The following is a 22,850-nucleotide window of genomic DNA, read 5'->3' as shown; positions in this document are numbered from 1 at the left end:
AATGTCCAGCAGAGCAACTGCAACGTTATTATTATCATTACCCCCGGTTATTCTTGTATTATCATTAGTTTCTTTATTGGAAGAAATAAGACAATTAAATAAAAATGCTAGTACATGGCCATTGCGGAAGCTTGTATACTCGCTCTCTCATAATTATGTAAAATGAACATTTGATATTAAACTATTCATTTATTTTCAATTAAAATTCATTGAAGTTTTGATAGATTTTTCTACCGACTCGAGGTCGAATTTATTGAGGATCGCAAAGTTTTTCTTTTGCGCTTTTTGTATGTTACAAAGGGAGGGAAAATGTAGTTTTAAAGTTTAACTTGTTTAACAGAACTTCGAAATCTCTGGAAATACCTGTGGGGCATTTGCACTGCTCGATCCAATCTATTGAGTGGAGCGAAGAATTATCACCACTTTGCAGTAGGTTTACTAAAAAGTTCTTGCAGGGAACTTTGAATTCCATTATTTTTTAAACAAGTATATTTCACAATTCAGTATTTTATTTTCATCGAAATTATTGAGTAATTTCCTTAAATCTACAGGTATAATTAATTTAGTTATCTACTATCACAATCATTGTCAAGATAAAAAAAAAAATGAGGAGGGGAAAAAGAACCCGTTGTTTTAACCTTTTGCTCTTAGTGTTAAATAATAATTATGAGAAATTGTATTTATAGTTAAAAAAAAAAAAGAATTACTTTGAAATTCAAAATAGTGATTCTATTATGCTATATGAAAATATTTAGAGATTAAAACGATTTAATTTCTTTTCTGGAATTGAATGAGTATATGCAATTATTAAGAAGTAATTCTATTAAATTTTTATCGCTAAATATTATTCAACTATATAATGGTATGAAAAAATATTATATTATAGGTAGCGCATTACTTTTTTTTCAATAAAATAAAGAAAAATAGTCATTTATTGAGACTTGTTGTCTCGCCTCTCTGTAGTTTCAATAGCTTTCCTTCTTAACTAGGATTCCAAGAATCTAAAAATTGTATGCACGTTAATGTGAGTTAGAAGGATTAAAGTATTTAACGAGATTCCTTTCTACTCAGGTGCACTGATTGTGATAGTAAAACGGTAGCAGATATGTATTCTCAAACGGTATTGATAGGCTTTGAATAGAAATGTGAAGAACATTAGGAGTGAAGAAGTTTCAACCCCGAAATGATAAAATGCATGCAGGAATTTGGATCCTTTATTGCTTCGAGGATACATTGAAAGGAAAAGCTCATTTATCACTCTTATTTGAATTGACAGCTCGTGAGAAAATTTTTTCTTTGAAATAATTGTATTTCTTTTTCAAGCCGGGGGAAATGAATAAATGGTAATCTGGAATACAAAAACAAACTTTTACCGCGTTTTTCTTTACGATTAATTATGTTAAATTAGATTACTTCGCGTTTGCTGCGGAGAATTTGATATTAATAACTTATATAAATTTAGAGCAAATGAAATGAAGACGATTAATGTTTTGTCATGCATGATTTTACTTCTTAATTTTTTTTTTCTTTTTGTGTAGTCGTTAGACATACAAATATTTATTCAGTTTTTCTATTTGATTTGTTTTGTTCTTTGTATACATATGACAGGAATGCCGGATATTTTCAATATTCCGAGTATGCAAATGATTTTCAGCTGAGTGAATTATTTTTTTAAATTTATTTTCAAGAATTAAATGCAATAATACCAAATATCGCCACTTTGGCGCTAAACGTGCCAATGTAAGAAACTTGAATGAATTTCTACCTCTGCGAAATGAACTCTTCCTACAGTAACCTGTTTCTATAACGCCCGCCGTAAACATAGACGAATGTCTAGCAGTATTCTTGTCGTGGACAGACAGTAGTTATATTATCGTCCCGTTTCAAAGCAACATTAGAGCTATTTTGAGACCGACCTCATAACTTTGAAACATAGTTAGATGGCGAGAACGACACCTGAACTGACGGTGTTGTGGCTACAGCGGACAGATAAAATTTCGTGGTCAGAGCGGACACCCCCTCCCCCATCTTAGAACAGATAAAGGGTGCAGATAAATAAGTAAATAAATACTTTTAAAAATCACAAATATAATTTAAAACAGTATTTTAAGTGGCAAATCTCTTTCACGTGGAATAACGGTTTTTTTTTTTTTTTTTTTTAACCGAAGTTTTCTGTTTTTGCACTCGATTATCGAATTACAAGGATAAATACATTTTTGCTAATGAAATTTAATTATTTATATTATATTATAGTACGAATGCATTTTAAACATAGCGAAATGTAACAAAAATAAAAACTTTCAGAGAAATATTTAAAAATTATTAGTAACAGTATAATGAACAGTAATAGTAACAGTATAATGAAGGGTATGAACGAATTTATTTTAGAGTCAAATAAATATTAGAACAGGTGCAATTGCCATAAAATTAATTTACATATTTTTCTAAATAGTTTGATGTTTCGAATTCATTTAGGATGTTTTCAATTCTTTCATCCACTTTTACATATGCTTTTTTCCTTTTTATTCCAGGGTCGCCTAACTCTCTGGATTTCAAATTAAAAGACACTTTTTATGTTTCTTCTTTTAGTATTTTAACTAATAAGTGAACATTAGGCTGGTTTCTGCTAGTGATTGCATTTAATTTGGAATTCCACACTTCAACAGAATTATTTGTCCTATGACGCTGTCCATATACATTCCATACTTTAATGGGCATATTTGGAGAAAGGCCTTCTCTCTCAAAAATATCGGCTTATCTCTACAGCAGCTCGAAACTACACAATAGATGACATATGACTGATTAGGGAAACAACACAATATGTGCAAAAATGTCCGCTCTGCCCACCCAGCTCCTCTCACGTGTCCGCTGTAGCCACTGTCCGCTCTGGCCACGTAACCGAACTGACACTCCTCTTCAAACTTCCACATCAGCGGGAGACGTTTGGTCCAGACAAATTTAACCCACTTGCACGACGCTTCTTCGGTGGATTCGGATCTCGAACCTGAAGCCGCGACCTTACCATCAGATCTTCGCGACCTGCAGTGGGATCCGTCCACCTAGAGCGCGACGCTCAATTGAGAGCAATTGGTCTGATCGGTTGAAGGCTATAGCAGAAATAATAACACAACAGATATTGAGAAAAAATGTGCAGAAATAAAATCGCGGAATCATTTCAAACTAAAAGGGAAATATTATTTTATATTTACGAAAAGAGCACTAATACAAATGTATCAAAAATGCATGAATTCCATAAATTCAGTACTGATACATTTTTGAATTAGGAAGCATTTCATTTCTCCTATCTGTTTTTTAGGTGAGTTGAGAGCGTGAGATAATATAAAATGGAATAAAAATATGAAAAATAAATTAAATTACACCTAATTTAAAGCGTACGTATTTATTATTAGCAAATAGAATTGAATATTATATTTGTAACAGGCTGATCACTCAAGAATTACAAACAAATTCTTTTCATCATATTAAAATATCCCTAATAGCAGTAAGCTCTCGAAACAGGAATTTATAGTTTGATTTTGGCAATAAGTGTCATTCATTCACATTAGCAGTGCAATTTCTGTCAGTTCGCAAGAACCATTTTTTAAAAATAATTTTCTGTTGCTTTAAAGAAATAAAATCATTTCTAATCTAAAGTTTATAATCCTCAAATGCTAGTGTAGATTTTACTTTAAAATGAAAGCTGAAGAATACACGACTTACAGATGTTTATTATATTTTGATTTGGAATAATGTTAAATGTTTATGAAACATGACATGTCAGAAATTTTAATTCATTTAGATAATGCACATGTGGAAAATCACTTTAGTTTATATGCAAAACTCTATTACTTAAGATATAAATTTTTAAAAAAATTATAAGAACTGAAAATATATATGTTGTGGCTCATTAATAAGATATTTATATGAAGAAATATGAGCTTCCCAATAAAGATGCATTTGCTGTAACAATCATTAGAAATGTCTGAGATTTTAATTTTAATGTTCAGATGTATTTTTTGAGTCATGAATTTCAACACTTTAAAATTATTTTTACAGTTTATTGTTGTTAAAAGTTTTTTTTTTTCCTGCATGAGTTATTACTAGAAGTATATATGTCCATATAGGTTTTAAAATTCTATTTAGCACAAAATATTATTTGAATATGGATGTTGTTATGATTTGATATATTAAGCACTTCACGTTTTTTTTTTTTTTTAAAGGAAAAGAAATAAAGCAAATCTTTATTTTATGGCAAAAACAAAAGACATTTATAGCGATTCATTTTATTCCTTTGTGTCGTATCATTAGTATTATAGTTATTCCTTTAACTTGAATGCATTCAAAAAATCCAATGCATTTTCAAGATGTATGCAAAAGTGACAGCACTTAATTGTTTTAGCCTTTTTAATTCATTCATTGTACTTATTCTGTGGCGAAGTTTTGATGAAGAAAAAATAGAGTAAAGTCTAAAAACTTGAAATGATATTTATTAAATTTCGACTTTTAACGATCCTTCTTCCACATACATTTTTGGAAATGCTAAAATCAGTTAAAAAACTTTTTTAACAAGTTTAACTTGGAAAAATTTCAATTTAATAATATTCTTATTAAAAAAATACAGCCCGACTACTTGAGATTCAATCTTTTGTTTTCATCGCTTTTTACAAATGACAAGTGTTTGGAGCATCCCAGGTGACGAAAAAGTAATATAGAATATAATGAAAGAAAAATAAGGCTTAAAAAGAAATAAAAAGGAATTATCCATATATATATGAACAAACAAAAGAAAAGCGAATTAAAAAAAAAATCATCATAAAACGATGATAAAATGCAAGCACTACTTCAGTCTGTTCAATGGCAATAATACTCGACAGGGAATACTATTCTGTTATGAATCGTCATATAATAAAGAGCTTTAAAAATGTTAAAAATTTTACAGATAAAAATAGTGCACTTAAAAAAAGAACGAAGTTAAATTCTTTCATAAATGGAAGAACGCGTTCGGATGTTGAAAAGAAAAAGGAGAATAGAGAGTCGAAAGTTTCAATATTTGATTTATAGTTCAAATTCATTCAAATAAGAAAAAGAACATGACGAAAAAAGAAAACAATTTTATTTCTTAAGGAAAAAAAGTTAAAGGGGGGGGGGGGTGGGGATTTCAACAAAAATAATATTATTTCCAAAAAAAAAAAAAAAAATTACAACGTTCATTTTCGTTAGTTTTTTAAGTAGGTGGTTTTAAAATATTATTTAATTGCTCTACAAGAATTTTTTACAGCATGACATACTTCAGAAATGATTAAATTTTAAATATATATATATATATATATAGTAATTAATATGTAGTAATGTAGTAATTAATATAATATATATATATTAATTAAAACCTATTATTGAAACAATCTAAGAATAAAGTTATTTCGGAATCATACTAAAAAAGAACAGAAAAAAAAAGCACCATTGTATTTAGAGAGCGCCAATGCAGCTACTACTAAAATACAGATGAATCTAGACAATTAGTAATAAAAACCAAGTTAATAGGAAAAAAGTATCAAAATGAAACCAAATAAAATAAGAATCCGGCCAAACAAATCAACCATATATATATATATTGAATGTCTCTTCAAATCTTACTCCGGCGAATACGAATAATTCCTTTAAAAAATTAACCATACGTTTTACAGGATTTCTTTATAATAGTCTCCAGTTTGTATAAATTCAATTCTAAATCAGTATCACTGTAGCACACGTGTTTTTTTAAATTTTTTCCCCCCTACAAACTATTACCGTTTTTGCTAAATAAATTTTATGGAATGTTTGAAAGACGAAGGGAAGAATAGACATAGGCACTCACATATAACACTCATGACACAAGAAAATTTAATATAAAATAACTGTTTGAAAAATATTAATCAAGCTTTATAAGTTAAAAGAATATTTTAACAAATGTCGAAGAATATTGAAAGAAAGCGATCCACGATTTTAGAAGATAACACAACTTTCAAACAGTCACAGACTTTCGCCCTTTAACCGATACAATTTCACATCGTTTTTCATTCATTTATAGCCGAAGTTTTTGTCTGCTTTAGGCTACACAAGTCGTAACCAAATTATATGCAGGGGTCTAGAAGCGCCATACATGCAAAGATTGAAACCTCTACTCTGTCGGATGGTCATCTTACGCTTGATTCGACTGCCGTCGTGCTCTGTACATATCCACATTGACGTCATATAATTTGCAGCGAGATTGTCAGCCTAAAATTATTATCATGCCCATTCAAATGCAAGAGAGAATTGTTTTAATGTGAATGCCTAAAGAAATTAATTTTAATGTTAAATTAACAACAGTGAAATATTTGATGGAAAAATAAGATAAATTTTGAAAAAAAAAATTATTAAAATGAAGGAGAAAATGACACGGAAATAAAATTAGTATCATTAAAATAGATAATTTTGAAATTTATTTATTTATTTTGCAGTAATGCAATCCAAGATTGTTGAAGAAATTTTATAACGTTTCGAGAATTTATTAAATAAAAAAACATATTTAATAAAATTAGTATGATTAATTGTAACGGCCAGATAAGATTATTAAATAGACAACTGCCAACGGTTCCGGTACATATTTTTTGTGACATATTTCTGAGAGTAGCAATTTTATTTCCCGTTTAATTTACAATGTGTACTCGATTTGATTCAAATAAAAAAATAAGAAATATTTAAATTTTTGAGCATTTTTTTAATAATCTTAATGAATTATCTTTTACAAATTTTACAGTACATTGCTTAAAAAAAAAAAAAAAAAAAAAAAAAAACATAAGCTTTGCATTATAATTAAAAAAATCACCATTCTACATTTAAAATTATTTAGATTGCGTTAGAAATTTTTTTTGTTTAAAACTGTTTTAAAAATTGCATCTTGTAAAAAAAAAAAAAAAAAAAAAAAAAAAAAATGTGTGCGATTTATTGAAACCGATTCCTTCAAAAAAGACTTGTGATTAAATGCTTTGTCAGTCTATTAGAATTTACTAAATAAAAACTGCTTATATAAAGAATGAATTTAAATCATTAAAAAAAAATAGTTGTTGCAGAAAGTAAAGGAGCGGGAAAAGGGTTCCGAGATTTACATTGACTTAATCAGGCATTTGTACCACTCAAGATGCGTATCAAATTTTGTAGTTTTACTTTTCACAATATTTGTATCATGCAATTTTTGGGCCTAATGCCAGCTTAAAAAATGTATCATGTAAAAAACTCTTTTATCTCAACACCAGAAAATGATGCCATGTAATGAAAAAAAAAAAAATCGTCGGTCTCGATCGCCAATTTAGGATGAGAGGCGGGGGGCGAAATCCGCCCGCTCTGTTTTGCGATTGCTGCCGAGGATTCACAAACAAATTGACCCAAACTGGTTCCCCATTGTCTGGAATTTTTTTTCACGCCCGCCCATCTTCTTTTCCACATCGGACCCAATTTCTTTGAAAAACATTCTCTCTTCCCTCCCACCCCCACGTCTTTCAAGGTCAGTGGGGAAAAGAAGAAAGGAAAGGTACGCTAGACGATGTATGAACTGAAATGCGCATGATAAATGGGATTTTACTAAAAGTTACTTTCGTTTTAGAAATACTTACAACACTAACTTAAGTATGAAAGCAGCAGCAGGAATTCGAAATGTGATTAATTGTGTAAATTTTATTATGACAGATAAATTTCAGATTGAACAATTCGAAATAAACAATAATTTCTCAAGAATCCGGCATATATCATACTAGAGGAGTACTGAAGGCTAAGGAATTACAGCAGGGTTGTTTTTTTAAACGCATTCTAGTAGTATGTTCACGGTGTGAAATATTACAAACTTATAAAAATTATACAAAATGTCACATGATGCATAAATATTAGAAATTGAATATTAAAATCTAAGCAGCAACCTATTACTTCGCACTAAGGCTGCTGACATCTGTATGCAGTGACCCCCCCAACCAATTTTAATGCCACTCTGTCGAAATACTAGAATGCAGAGAATTGTACTTTGTTTCAAAATGAAGCGAAGGTAACTTGCGATTTTTTGCTCAGGCTGCATGAAATTAAATAACTTCTATTTTAAATAAGCAGTTTAGAAAATAGACTATAGTTAAGCGATTATTAGAACGGAAAACTAACGCCTCATCAAGCAGATATATCGTTTTTAAATGCTATCAGAATCAAATTACCTGAGCGTAAAGGATGATTTCTTCTTCATTCCCAACTTCACTTGTCACTGATTGAAATACGTATAAATTGCACTCAAATGCTTTCGCTCACTTTTGAATGATTCGACAGAAAAACTGCCCTAAAATGACTCACACTTTCATTTGCGAGTATTCTTACATTAAGTTTGATTTGATGAAGTCAGAAGCGAAAAGAAAGAAAAAAAACCATTCTTGTATGTAACATGCATGTCTTGATTTAAAAAATATATTTAAAATTCTATTTTCTGTCATGCCATATTGGCCTGCAAAATTAGTTAAAAACTAGCCGAAAACAAATTTCTAGCTATTATAGCTAGATAAAACTTTTTTTTTCAATTGAATGATAGCAATTTTTAATCCGGTATAAATACAAAACATAAAGTTCAGCTATTTTTTTGGTTTCATAATCTACTTATAACAGCATTAAAAATCTTAATATATATAAATTACGTGTCACGTTGTTTGTCCTCGATGGACTCCTAAACTACTTAACCGATTTTAATCAAATTTGCACACCGTGTGCAGTTTGATCTAACTTAAAAGATAGGATAGCCTTTTTTTTTGAATTTTTAATTAGAATTTTAATTATTAATTAAAAACTAACTTTCCCGCCAAAAAAATCTTCAAATCGCCAAATGAGTACGGCATCAATTTTTTTCCCCAACAGTTATGAGGCTAGGCTTAAGATTTTTCGGCTGATTATTTGAAACGATTCTATTTATTTTCTTAATGTTTGATGCATTTAAAATTAAACATTGTTAATGAATCGATCTTTCAGATTCATTCTTAAGTACTTTTGAATTAAAATAAAACAGAATAAAGGAAATTAAAAATTTCTAATCTGCATAGCGTTACCCCAACTGGCGTAGAAAAAATCACGCATTTGCGTTCCGCAACTGGCGTTGAAAATTCACGCATGCGCATTGTATTATGATTGTTTACATTTCAACGGAAGCGGACTCGATTTAAATTATTTTTAGGTTCGTTGCATGTTTTTGTAATTAAATTGTATTTAAGTTAGTTATATATTTTTTGTATACGCTTATAGTTTTAAGTACATCGTTTTTTAAGTAGTTTTTTTTAACCTGTTTTCAACCAATTATTTTAAACGATTCGTTTTATTTTCTTAATGTTTGATGCATTTAAAATTAAACATTGTTAATGAATCGTTCTGGTCATGATGAATCTGAGAATATTTTGTTGACAAATTCTTGAAATATTACATAAATTAGGAAAGATATTCTTTAGTGCCCATAAAGTTTAAACGCTCAGTGACTCTTTTCAGTAATCATATTACAAAAAAAATACTTTGTTTCAGTAAAAAATATTATTATATTGATTGCAGATTAATCCTTTCCACTTTAATATATAGTATAAATTCTACGGGAACTAACAGAAAATTAGAGAGATACATATTACGTTGTGACTGAAGGCGTATATAATATTATGAGTGAATTATATATCAAAATTTGAAGTTTTAAAATATTTTGATGAAGAAGTTATTAAAGTAGGAATTGCATAAAATATTTAATTATTAAAATTTTAACGAACATTAAGATGGGCGAACCGGCTGGTCGCCAAAGGCGGCTAGTAAAATATATAAATTTCTGCGAAAGAAGAAACAGACATAATAACGCCATCCTGTGCCCCGGTGCCTATAACACTAAGTTATCTAACCAAATAGACAGCAGTTCGTTTCATTCGAATTCAACTAATGAAACAATCCATAAATACATTTCTTAAATAAAGGAATTTCTAAAATATGACAGTATTCATTATTCCTGCGGTGTAATAATGATTCGTCACATGTTAATTTCAATGAAATTTCGTAAGTGAAATACATGTATGTATTTCACACATTACTCTTCCCTTTTCTACAAAGCAACATTTTTTTAAGCATATATTCTTGAGAACGAGTAGATATTTGTACTAAACTATCTGTAATTTTGTTAATAATTTCAAGAAAGGAATTCAGAAAGTCAAACAATTTTCCATTTTAAATGTAAAATCAAATTATTTAAATAATAACTGTATATCTATTCATAAGAAGTCACAGGAAATGAATGTCATATTTGTTGACTACTTGTTTGAAAATATTAATAATAATCGTAAGAAATAATGGGAAAGTAAGCAATAATTAAAAGTAATGAGAACACAGAATGACTGATAGAATACTTAAAAAAAGGGGGGAGGGGAGCGCCATCTACAGAAAAATAAATAAATAAAAACTAAGAACAAAATAAAACAAAAACTTCTAATCCATGCGGTATTTTTTAATAAAACCTAGTATGCCCACATTATATATATATATCTGCCTCTCTAATATATATATCTCCTCTTCTAACTTCTATATTTAAAAGAAAAAGAAAAAAAGCTATGGAGAGAGAAACGCAAAACGAAATTTCTATTAAATCCACATTGGAAAACGAAACACATTTATTTTCAAGCAAAAAAAAAAAAAAAAAAAAAAAAAAACCGCAGTGATTTCAGATTTTTTTTTTTTTTTCCCTTCCCCGAGGTAGTTAAGAGTACCCCAAGAAATCTTTCATTTTACTGAGAAAAAGCGGATAAGGCAAACGATAAACAAAATGGTAGCGAAGGGTTGAATTGTTTTCATTTTGTTTAGGCGGTTTTGCATAAAGTGTTTATCTGTTTCGCTTCGGTTCTTTTCATAGCAGTCAATACAAAACGTTTTTTCTTTTTCTCACTTTTTGATAATTGGGAAGTGATTACGAATACATAGACTTCTTTAAAAAAAAAAAATCTACAAACTAATTTAAGACTTTTAAAAAAATACATTATGCATCATATTTTAAAATTTTATTTTCCTAATGCATAAATTTCAATTCCAATTGATTTTTGTTGTTGTAGTTGGATAAAGGGAGAAGGTTGCAAAGAAATGAGCATCCCCCAAATAGATTCGAAACCCCTTTGATCTTATGTGCATTCGAATTTTTATATATTTATCTTTTATTCGCTTCAGAGAAATTCGCGTTCATTTATTTAACATTGATTATAAAGCTCTTGAGGATGTAGAAAAATTACGTAAAAGCCGAGATTTAAAAATAGAAATATTTGGTTCTTTCATTTCATGTAACTATTGCCTTTTCGCGTCCATTCTCTAATGAACGAAACAGTCTGCATACTTACAGCCAAGGCCTTAATTTAAATAAAATAAACATATGTAAGTCTATTCAATACTCCATAAATAAAGCCAAGTGTTTTTTTTCCCTCACCAGCTGTAATCGGTCATTTTTATATTAAATAATATCATCCCATTTATCATAATAAATACAATCATACTTGTCAGAAAAAAAATTAGTATGTTTTTATATTCGTTCATTACTAACTAAGCTCATTTCATTTGAAAAAAGAAATAAAAAAATATAATCCAAAATCAGCTCTCAAAATCTCTCACTCATCTGAAAAATCCTAAAGATGAATAGAATAAACGCATCTGAATTCATAATAACATGACAATGTCATTGCAAGTCACTTAGCAACTAACAGCATGTTGTACTTTGATGTCGTCTCTTATTACATGGATTATAAAATTAAAACTGCGCACGAGAAATTGATTGATAACTGATTGTAACCATTCATTCTTTAAAATTAGAATCTAACTCTGATAAAAGATTGTATATTGAGAGTTCAGAGAGCTTTATGTATTATTATAAGAGATACATTTCAGGCCTTAATTAAAAAAAAAAAAAATTAAAGCCCGCTTTTTTTTTTTAATTTAAAAAAATGAAAATCATGAAAATACTAAGAAGAACAAATGCCAATGAAGGTCAACAGACCACTTGGAACCCCAATATTCAATTGCACAAGAGATTTTCGATCGCGTTTTAAAAATTCCGATTTATTATCAATCCTGTCATACTTGTAGAAACGGAATGAAAAGGGGGGGGGGAATCATAAATAAATAAGAAGAAATCCGAAAAGTTAGAAAGAAAAAAAAAAAAAAATGGGAATCTCTCCTCGTTGCTGCTCTCTCGATATCGAACTAACAAGAACGAGGAAGCGAAGAATGCTGTTCCAAGACACCGATTTAGAAAAGACGTCGAATGCAAGAAACTTAAGTTAATTTTCAACGTTTAGCTACAATAAATAAAATGTTTCAGCGATTTCTATAAAGCTCATGATTAACATTATAGAAATGAAGAGAAACTCCAGACTATTCGCAAATTATATACATCAAACATTTTTTCGCAATCATTTTTTTAATGGAATTGGAATTTAACTTTGGATCATTTTTATACGGTAAGTACACTTTGCAAGCTAATATAATATTGATCAATAGCAAAGATAAACATTTTCATTACTTAGCAAACATTGAAAGATAAAAAAGAATTTTCACTCCCTCTCTACATCATTGCGCAAGGTTCCGACATGCCATTTGATATGAATTAAATATGCATTACTAAATACAGATGGAAACAAGATTTCTAATTCAACAGAAAAAAAAGCATGAAGTTACACTCAATAATTGCAGTTATAAATATTTTATGATATGCAGAAACTGAATTGAAAACTAAACATTTAATTTTTATATAATAACAAAAATCGATTAGTTGCTCATTTTGTCATCTATTTTTCAAATATCATTTCGTTTATAAAATATTAAAAAATGAACGTGTATTAAAGTTCATCATTTTAACTTCACTATCAGGACGAGATCAGGCAACGGCCAATGGTTATAGTTTAGAAGCCAGTGGCATAAGTTTAGAGGGCACCAAGACCCTGAATATCTTCTTAATCACTTGTAGAAATTATTCAATATTGTGCTTTCATTTGAGGAATGATAGTTTTGCACTTGAACTTATTCAATTTAAAATCAAGCATTGTGAAGATTTTAGAACATTATTCTTAGAATCCTCCCTCCCGTATTTTCAAATTCATCTACAGATGAATTGTTATTTTTGTTTACAGTCCTGGTCATTCAGCATGCCATTTGCCGCGTAATGTACTTGCACTCTATTGTGACGTCTTGTTCAATTGCCTCCAGCAAATGGCACGGCCCATTGGACATAGATATTCATACCTTTGAGTAGGCGATGAGCTTGGTGTTAGGGTCAGAAAATCATTCATTCGGGACCAAATACCCGCCGTGTGCGCGCGCGCTACACGTGTTGAATAATATGCCATGGAAACAGGAAGAATAAGAAATGAACCGGGATCTTGAGAATGTTTTCGGAATTTCACTAAAACTAGCAGCAAGGAGGGGGAAAAAAAGTGGGGGAGGGAAGACGAAAAAAATAAGAAAGAACTTAAATTAAAGGAATAGATAACATCCCTTTGATGCGTGCAATAATGATTCGATGACAAAAAGAGGGGGGGGGGGAAACCCCTCAAGTTTGAGATTTTCCTTTTAGAAGCAACGTTTAAAATAAGTGCTAATAAATGTAATAAAAGCAATTATTAAAATACGCTTTGTCTTACGAAATGTTTAGAAAATTATTATTATTTTACTATTCATTTTTTATGACTCATCATCCATATTATGAAAACATCATTTTTTCTCAAATTCACAATCAAACAAGGTCCTTATTTGAGGACACCGTCTCCTGCGAGTTAAAAAAGAACCGACTGCAAAACACATGCAACCATACTGATTGTGTTTTTCCATTGTATTTCAAAAATGTAACGATCCGCTCCGGAAAGGGTTAAATGGCGTTATGAATACGAAATCAAATTCATGAATTCACTGATTATTGTATTCTGAAATGATTCAAATAGTGTATTTGTGTGTGTTTCAAAATATACAACAATATAAAATTTGAATGCCCCTAAACGTGAAAATGAGTCGTGTTAGATGAAAATGCATCAAATTTTCATATTAAATATTAAATCAACAATGACGGCACAAATCTATCAGATCCCGTTATTTGTTGATGAAAAATAAATGATTTCTTCCTTTAGAAATCCAAATTCATCAAACAAAAAAAAAAACAAAAAAAAAAAATTAAAATGAATATCTATATAACTGATAAATTGGGCTCTCGAACGAAAAGTACGTACTTCAAGTAAGATATAAAGATATTACGTAAAGAACTCTCAGATAACACACACGGCGAAAGAGGGAAAGAGGAATCTTTTGGACTCGATTGAGCATTGTACTCTCAGAAGAAGCATCTTAATGATAAGATATATTGTTGTCGGCATTTACACAAAGAAGGCCTTATAGTATTTTGTTTTCAAGAGATTGATTTAAAATAAATGAAGGAATTAAATTTATTTGATAAATAAATCCGACTGAAATGAACCAATTTCTCTGAAATAAATTAAAATAACTAAAACCTTTAATAACGAGAATGTGAAAATTTTTAAAGAAAGGAAAAATTCTCTCGCTCTCAACAAAAAAAAAAAAATAATAAATAAATAAATAAATAAATCAGTATATAAATATTTTTATTTTATATGGCACATATCCTATTTCTCAATCCGACTTTTTCCAAATAACGTTAATATCAGAGTAAGATGAAATGTATAGAAAACTAAAATGAAGTGAGAGCCGTACTTTCACCTATCACCTATTAAACTACTAGTCTTTGCTCATTTTAAAGCCCGTTTCTAAATCTTAGATAATTCCTTCTATTGTCCCAGTAAATTTAATCATTTCTGTTTTTACAAAGGCTCATTTTCAGAATGTTTCCGGCAAAAATGATTATAAATTATCCTAAATTTATGTTAAGCAATTATGTCAGTTTACATGGGATATTCCAAGAAGCATAATATATTTTTATTAAAAAAGAAGTATTCTTCCATAGTTGTGAAAGGGTAGTATAATAAATCCTGAGACAACATGTAGAAGCTTCTTATCGTTTTAAATATATTCTCTTGAAATCAATTCATTCCCATTATCAGAAGCCAAAACAGGTGTTTCCGGTTACCCTCTAATGTCTGGAGTGCTTGGGAACATATCCGGCTAATTATGAACGTCTCCATAACTAAGATTTGATAATTAATAAACAATTCTGGAAAAATATTGTTTAATAAGCATTTCGAAGTATTATTATGCAGTTACATAAATTGTATGCCAATTTTTCCATTTCATACAATCATTATAAGATATCAAAGCGAAGAAAAGGATTAAGTCTGCGAAATTCTTTCTCAAATGGATTAAATGAAATTTACAGTTATAAAAATAAAATCATTGGATAGATATTTTTTTTCTTTTTGAGTTTAAAGATGATGTAAAAAATCATTGCATTACGGTGATCATTTCTTAAGCTATTGCGGAAAAACATAGTAACTACGAAGTCGAAAAGCAGAGGTAAATCTGACACTGATTGACAACGAAATGAAAGTGTGAGACGTTCATTTTTTCATTGTGAATCGTATGGAAGTAGTATCATGTTTTCACATAAGAAGTAACACATCGGACAATAAGAGTAAAAAAAAAAAAAGTAAAATTTAGTCTACCGACTTTGAAAGAAAAATTTGACTCCAACACTGTTGTTATGAACTAGGAGGGCGAAATTAGATTAGTCAACAGAAGTGCAATATTTTCCGTGAGATGGTCTAGGTTCCCTTCAATGATTATATTCTTTGCAGTAGATGATGACATTTTTTTTTCACGGCAAAAAAAGAATTCGTCGGCAGGAATGAAACATTACCAAGTCGCACATTTGTTACGTTTCATATTCAACAAGGAGAATAACTGAGTTCAGCAGCTTTGATCACTTCAAACAAGGCCGCCGTTTCTAGATTTGAATCGAAAGTCATATCTAAATCGTGAGATCTGAAGAAATAGATTTTCATTATCCCTAAAAAATATTCCTTCCCCCCTCCCGCAAATATCACCTGTTAAAATATCAAAAATTATACTATCTTCTGTTCTTCAAATTAATACCTTTTTTTCTTCGACCGTATTTGAAGTATGCAGTGAAGGCAAGACATTCAGCCAACGTATTAGAAATCTCTCCGCATCAGAAAAATACCAGTTTTGAAATTACTGGTATTTTTCTAGGTATTACTGGTATATTACCAGTCTGCGAACATGAAAACCAAACCAGACGAAAAAATTTCGACAGAATTTATCTAAAGAAAATCTACTGCCTATATATTCATAAACACAACAATTCAGAAAAGCGACATGCATGAGTATCAATAAGCAACAAACACAATTCTGCATGCAAAAAATGTTAATATGAAACAGAAATGAATGTAGGAAAAATTGGTTTTAACTTAGTTACATTAATGTTCCGTTTAAAGCAACAATAAGGCTACTTTAGGATAGACCTCGCAATTTTGAACCGCGGGAAGATGACGAGGACAACATCTGAGCCAAATTGGACATCTGGACCAAATTAATAAATTGGAAATTTTTTCATTTTTGTTTATATTGCATGATATTTTGTGTACAAAATTATATGCATTATGAATTGATACCTCCTCATAATTACGCCCTATATAATTCTATTTTTTTAATGCATAACAATCATACATTTTACAAAAATAATAATGAAGCAGTTGGTTTTAAGAAATGCGCTTTAACTAATTTGTACAGAACTTAGTTAATGATTTCATGTTACAATGATTTTTTTAAAACTTTCATATGTATTTTTCTAACAATTTATTCGGACTTGAAATCATTTTTTTAAATGTCAATAAGCTTCATCACACACACAAGATAATGGAATTATTTAGAATAATGGGACAAAGACAAACACTAAGTAAATATTCGCAAAATTTTGGAACTTACTGCACATAATATGAAAACGTGCCGTTACATAACATATTAACTGGCCACTAGATAAAATGAACTATTTACAGACAAATGAATGGTCTTCCTGCAGCTTTCTCTCATACTGTATAATAAATGACTTATTCCTCCTCTATCCACATAAAAATTATGGGCAAAGACATAAATATCATTCATCTCAGATTTTTAATTTCAGAGTGTCTATGCTTCATAGAATAAAACCGAATATGAATTTTGAACAAATTTTTTTGACCGATGGAAACTAAAATTTGACACAATTTTGGTAAGAAACACCTACACCAAATTTCATTTATCAACGTTGTTGCAGTTTTGAGTTACAGCATGCGAATGTACATACTAACAGATGGTAAGATATGTGGCGCGATTTTACATTTTACAAGTTAAAACTGCGCACCAAATTTGATCTACCCAACTCTTTACGTCCTGTAATGATCGGGTCCATTAGTACTCGGACAAACTTCCAGTGCATTGATTTCGTTCCAAATGTTGTGTTCAGCTTCTAAATTTGGTATTCAGACCACACATTAAATTTCACCCGCCTCCTTTTTTTTTTTTTTTGGTTATTCGCATTTACGAACAAGCATAGCTCCAGAAACACGTTTTTCTGTCTCTAAAACGAACGTTTTGTTAAAATTTCGTTTTTTTTTTTTTTTTTTTTTTTTTTTTTTAATAGCTTGATTACACTACTTTCTCTATATACTTCGTAAATGAGAATGTAAAAAAATTACTTATATTCTTTGTGTGGTAATCGTTTCCTAAATGTGTGGTCATTTTTTGCTATCTGTTTATGACAAGTAACGGAAGGCTTTCGGCTCCCTTCATAAAAATGTCTTGCTAGACATCCATCTCAATAAATCAGAAAAAATACTACTTAAAGAGCAGATAAATAGACAAGAGGGGGGGATAAAATTAAGGCACAGAAAGGGAGTTGTATGAGAAAGTTTACGAAACACAAATATTATCTTGTTCTTAATTGTTAGTACAGAAAAACTGACAATAGCTCATACACACATTCCGTAAGGACCTTATCGGAATCGTTTGATGAGCTCTACAAAAGATTAAAGAATCGCGCTCCATGGGGTGTGGGGTCATCTTTTATCGGCTGCCACTTACCAAGGATGAGAGATGTAAAGTCTTTTTTGATTCAATGTTATCGCTCGGCCACGATACAAAGTACAAATGCGCTTTTATCTGGCTTCTAAGAAAATATTCGATTTCTTCGGAGGGTTTCACGGTTTGCAGAAACATCCACGTGCACCAGTTGAGTGATGGGAATCGAACCTCGACTAAAATTATCTGATGGCAATCTGTTCACTTTTAAGCGAAGAAGAAATGGCGATTAAAGAAATCTGAAAGGGACCTAATTGTTTATTTTAGCTGATTGATCATGGTAATTAAAACATACCATTGATTGCTTATTTAAAGTCTGAACTTGATGCCGCTTATATGTCATCTCTTAAAAAGGGAGATCCATTATGTCATGATTCATTCCACGTTGTTCATATTATGATATACAGGGTGATTTTAACTGAAATTCTTAATTCAAAAGGCTGTTCATATCAGGAATTTACAAGTGCCATTTCAGCAACCCATGATATTATAAATGCTTTTACAGCGTTTCTGTATAAATACTATTTTCTATGTTGCTTCATTCAGTTGAATTATTTTACTGAAAAATCCATCATTTATTAATTGATATAATAACCAGTTACAAATGGAATTAATTGATGTGACATGGTAACTGATTTGTTCCCTCATTTTATAAATAATTACGAATTATATGAAATAATTAGTTCTACATTATATCATGCATACAAACTTAGTGGAAAAAGGAAATATTATTTGGCGACATCTCAGAATATTATAATCCACAGAAATAGACCCGAAAAAATTCAGAAAAAAAAAAAAAAAGATTCGTCTATCTTTAGCTAGGTCAGTGTGAGGAAAAATTATCTATACTAATTTGTGAAGAGAAATTACCAATTAACAAATTAACAATGAAATCAGATAAAAGAATAAATCAATAATAAACATTACAAAAAAAAAGTTGTGAGTGAAAAGACTTTTTCAAAGAAAAGATTATAATTTTGTCTGGCAAAACTCAACATTTCTGCTTTGCGAACTTATGATTTGAACTATTAAAATATTCTTATAAGAAGAAACAAGCAAACAAAAAAAAGTGTCATTCAGTCATTTTTCATTCGATCAAAATCACACGACGTGGGAGGCTCCATCAAGTCCATTTTTCGGCAAGTGCTTTCAAACTGTTTACGAAACAAGCATTCATATTTTTTTTTTTTAAATTTAGAATCCCAGAAAATTAATTTTTCCGTAACAGAATCATGGTTAGTTTGCTTAATATTTAGCCACGTTAGAAGCGGTCACTCTTTATCTATAGCTTCAAACATTCAGTCATTTTCTTTGAGAATTTTCATCTATTTCGATTCTTTCATTTGTCTTTATTACCCATAATAAAATGAAAGGCATTGCTACAAAAGGCAATAATTCTAGAAAATTACGATATACGAGCCCTCGATACAAATTTTCCTATGAACTACATTGTAAAAATAAAATCAATTTTCCAGTGGAAAACCAAAAAAAAAAAAAAAAAAAAAAAAAAAAATGTATCATCGATAAAGTTACAATTATACTGTTTAATATGTTTATAATATACCAGTAATGGAAGGTGCCAAAAGTGCTCGATTCCGAAAGCATTTATCTTTAAAATACCCATTAAAGATCTTTCATTCTTTAGATATCCTTTAATTGGATAAATTGAATAGTCCACCATACAGAACTTTACTCCGTTTTGCAATTCCCCTTCTATATGAGAAAAATTCTTCCAGAAAAAAATTATAGTGAATGTATTCACTAAGTATTTGTGTTTATCATGAGTCAAATGAATTAAATATTTTTATTTAGAACAACTGAATAAAAGAAGTTGGAAGCCAACTTTGATGACAAATGGCTCTAAATCAAGGTGGTTGAACGATATTTCAAGTATCCGTTTACACTGAAGTCATTCAATGCTCGTTTCAAAAGGAAAGGGGATTCACAGAATCCAGATGATCTAAGAGGTGGAAACCCCTCCATGTTTAGCTGTACTTGGAAACTGAACCCACATACCGCAACTCTTAACTAGGAAACGGAGCAGCGCGTCAGAAGGTAATAGCAGGCTCCACGGCAAATGATAAGGGAAGCGTATGTGCAGACACCTGTCATAGAGGGCAAGCTTGGTAACGACATATTTACAATGCGGTTTCTACATGGCGTCGAGGGAAAGGGGTCATTTCTGAAGTCGACAAGTGAAAAGTAACAGGATTGTACAAGGCGTCGGGCAGATAAAAACTTCTAGCATATGGACTTTCGATATTATTAAAACTAAAGCATTATAACAGAAGCTGTTAATTAAGATCGCAAGCGGATATTAATTAAAAAAAGAATTTTCCATCATCTTCGTCTATATATTATAATGCCATATAGCAATAAAATTAATTCAAAGATATAAAGAAAGCAATTTAAATAATAGATGATCATTTTTAGAATGCAGAATTCTGAGTATTCAATTAAAAAAAAAGCAGATGATGTTTTCAAATAATCATAAAACTGAATAAAGACAAAAACTTACCATTGACACTGGACCCAGCGACCCATTATGAGGATGAGGGTATGGCGAGACCACATACCCAATAGGAGCGGTATGAGGCGAAAGCAGTTCGAAAGGTTTTCCTGCAATAAAAATTCTATTAAATGTCAAGTAAATGCATAATTATTGTGAAGAGAAAAAAAATAAAGATTTATGACTTCATAAAAGTTACAATGTTTTAGCTGCAGAATTTTCTTAAGAGTTCCTTAGTATGGATAAAGCAAAAATGGTAAATGTAATCAAAAATCGCACCTTATTAAGCCACTTAAAGTTTGTAATGGCCATTAAGTTTGAAACTATATTTATTTGTTCATTTTTCACACCGATTTCGCAATATTAAATGCTGATGAAATATAATTTCGAATTACAGTAAGTATTTCATATATTCACTTAATTACGTTAAAATGATTCATTTTTTCACAAAAATAAGCAGCTTAATTTCTTTTATTTTTACTACCTTTAGGAACAAATGTAATAAACACGTGGAATTTAATAAAAACACCATATTAAATAAGTTCAAAAAAGGAATTTAAGAACGCTGATTATAGTACGCTACGGCGAAGCTTTGGAGAGTTGGGAAGGATGTCACTTCTCTCAGGCGTGACAAGGTCTTGCTCTCAATGACTCCTGACAACTTTCATCGAGGAATAATTAAGAGCAAATTTTCGGAATCGGAACTTTTGCGCTCGGTAAATCATTCCTTACCCCTGTTGCTGTCATAGGTTTACTGGGATTTGGACCTTTGGCAAGAAAACTTGGCGCGGGTGACGGTTTTTAGTTTTCCATAGCTGCATTTCCGGTCGGGCTTATTGGTAATAATGGAATGGCGATAATTTTTGTAAAAATTTTATTTGATCTTTCATTTATGAGATCTTGTACATACATTTATCTTATCATTTATCTTATTATTATTAATAAGAGCCTTGTTCATTGCTCCGAAAAATTAATATATATGAATTTTCCCAGAAAATAAATTACATATTTTTATCACTCAAAATTTAATAAAAAAATTAAATAAAACGCCAAAATGATGCACTGCCTTGAATTGTTCCTGAGAGGAGAGATCTAAGTGCTAAGTGTAAATATATTCATGTCTCAAAACAATTTGTTAAATAAGATTCAAAGGTTAATGTAAAAGGATAAACATGTAAACGGATTACAAAGGGTAATTGAAAGGACCTATGAAAAAATTTAAAATTCTTAATTCATCGGAGCTTTTATTGACTCCAGTAACATAAATTGTAATTGTTTAGTTCATTTAGACCATTTTGTTAGTAGATGCGTGCCCCTGATTAAAATTGACTGGTGGGCGCTGATTACAGTGACTATCCAATAGATATATAAACCCTGTTTACCTTAAATTTAATTGTTTGATTTAATTAATAATATAGATATTGTAAAAGTTCATAGAAATCTTTTCCTCCATTTACTTTTTAGAAAATATATTTCAAATTTGTTCGCTTCATACAGACACTAGCTGAAATTTACACTTTTATATATTTAATTTACAATAATATTTGATTTATGTTTTTAATTTGAACTTCTTTCAATGTGATGGCAACAGGTGGATAACAGCTAATTTTTTCCCATTGACGTGCTCATGCAGATTAAATTTTATTTTTATTTTGTGCGAAGTACATTGTTGAAAAATATGGTTAAAATGTTTCTTTAAAAACACGTTAAAAATCGAAACTTAATTTGTAGATTAAAGCATTGGTATCATTAAAAAGATAATTTTTTTAGCTTTATCTTGATGCAAAAATCAATTTTGTGTTTTAATATTTTCGGAAGTTATAGCGTTGTAATTTTTAGAAAGTGTATCCATTTTTAAATCTTGTTACTCCTTAATGTAACAAATTATTGTATGTATAAGGGTCAATGTCAGTGAAATGAATTAATATTAGATAAGTATATTATCTGTAATGCTCATAAACAATGCTGATTGAGAAAGTTTTCGTATTAGTTGAAATTTAAACACTTTCGTTTTTCAAGTTCCCATTTTTTGTTGAGATTACTGAAAATTAAAAAAGATGCATTGCGCAAAAAGCGGAATAGTATACGGTTTTAAGAACAATAGTAAATGTTACATGTCCAATAGAATTTGAAGTTAAATATGCTCTTGTGAGTAAGCGATCAATGACAAGTTAAGTAAACTTTAGCAACCATAAATCTGAATTATAAAACTGAGTTGGCCATTGCTTTCATAAAAACTTTTTAAAAAATGCTTTTTAATGTGTATTAGCAT

The 22,850-nt window shown here is 30.0% G+C and overlaps 1 protein-coding gene across 6 annotated transcripts in view; it reads right to left on the bottom strand.

Moving 5' to 3' along the window:
- LOC129962688 (protein pangolin, isoforms A/H/I/S-like) overlaps window positions 1-22,850 on the bottom strand; it is a 262,212-nt gene that overhangs the window by 167,222 nt on the left and 72,140 nt on the right. For all 6 annotated transcript variants that reach the window (XM_056076604.1, XM_056076603.1, XM_056076607.1 and 3 more), the window contains one exon: window positions 20,588-20,688. In XM_056076604.1, the coding sequence (XP_055932579.1) occupies window positions 20,588-20,688 (101 nt within the window). The remainder of the gene's footprint in view (window positions 1-20,587; window positions 20,689-22,850) is intronic.

Source organism: Argiope bruennichi, chromosome 3, assembly GCF_947563725.1.
Source record: "Argiope bruennichi chromosome 3, qqArgBrue1.1, whole genome shotgun sequence".
NCBI classification, from domain to species: domain Eukaryota; kingdom Metazoa; phylum Arthropoda; class Arachnida; order Araneae; family Araneidae; genus Argiope; species Argiope bruennichi.
This window is presented reverse-complemented; position numbering and strand designations above follow the sequence as displayed.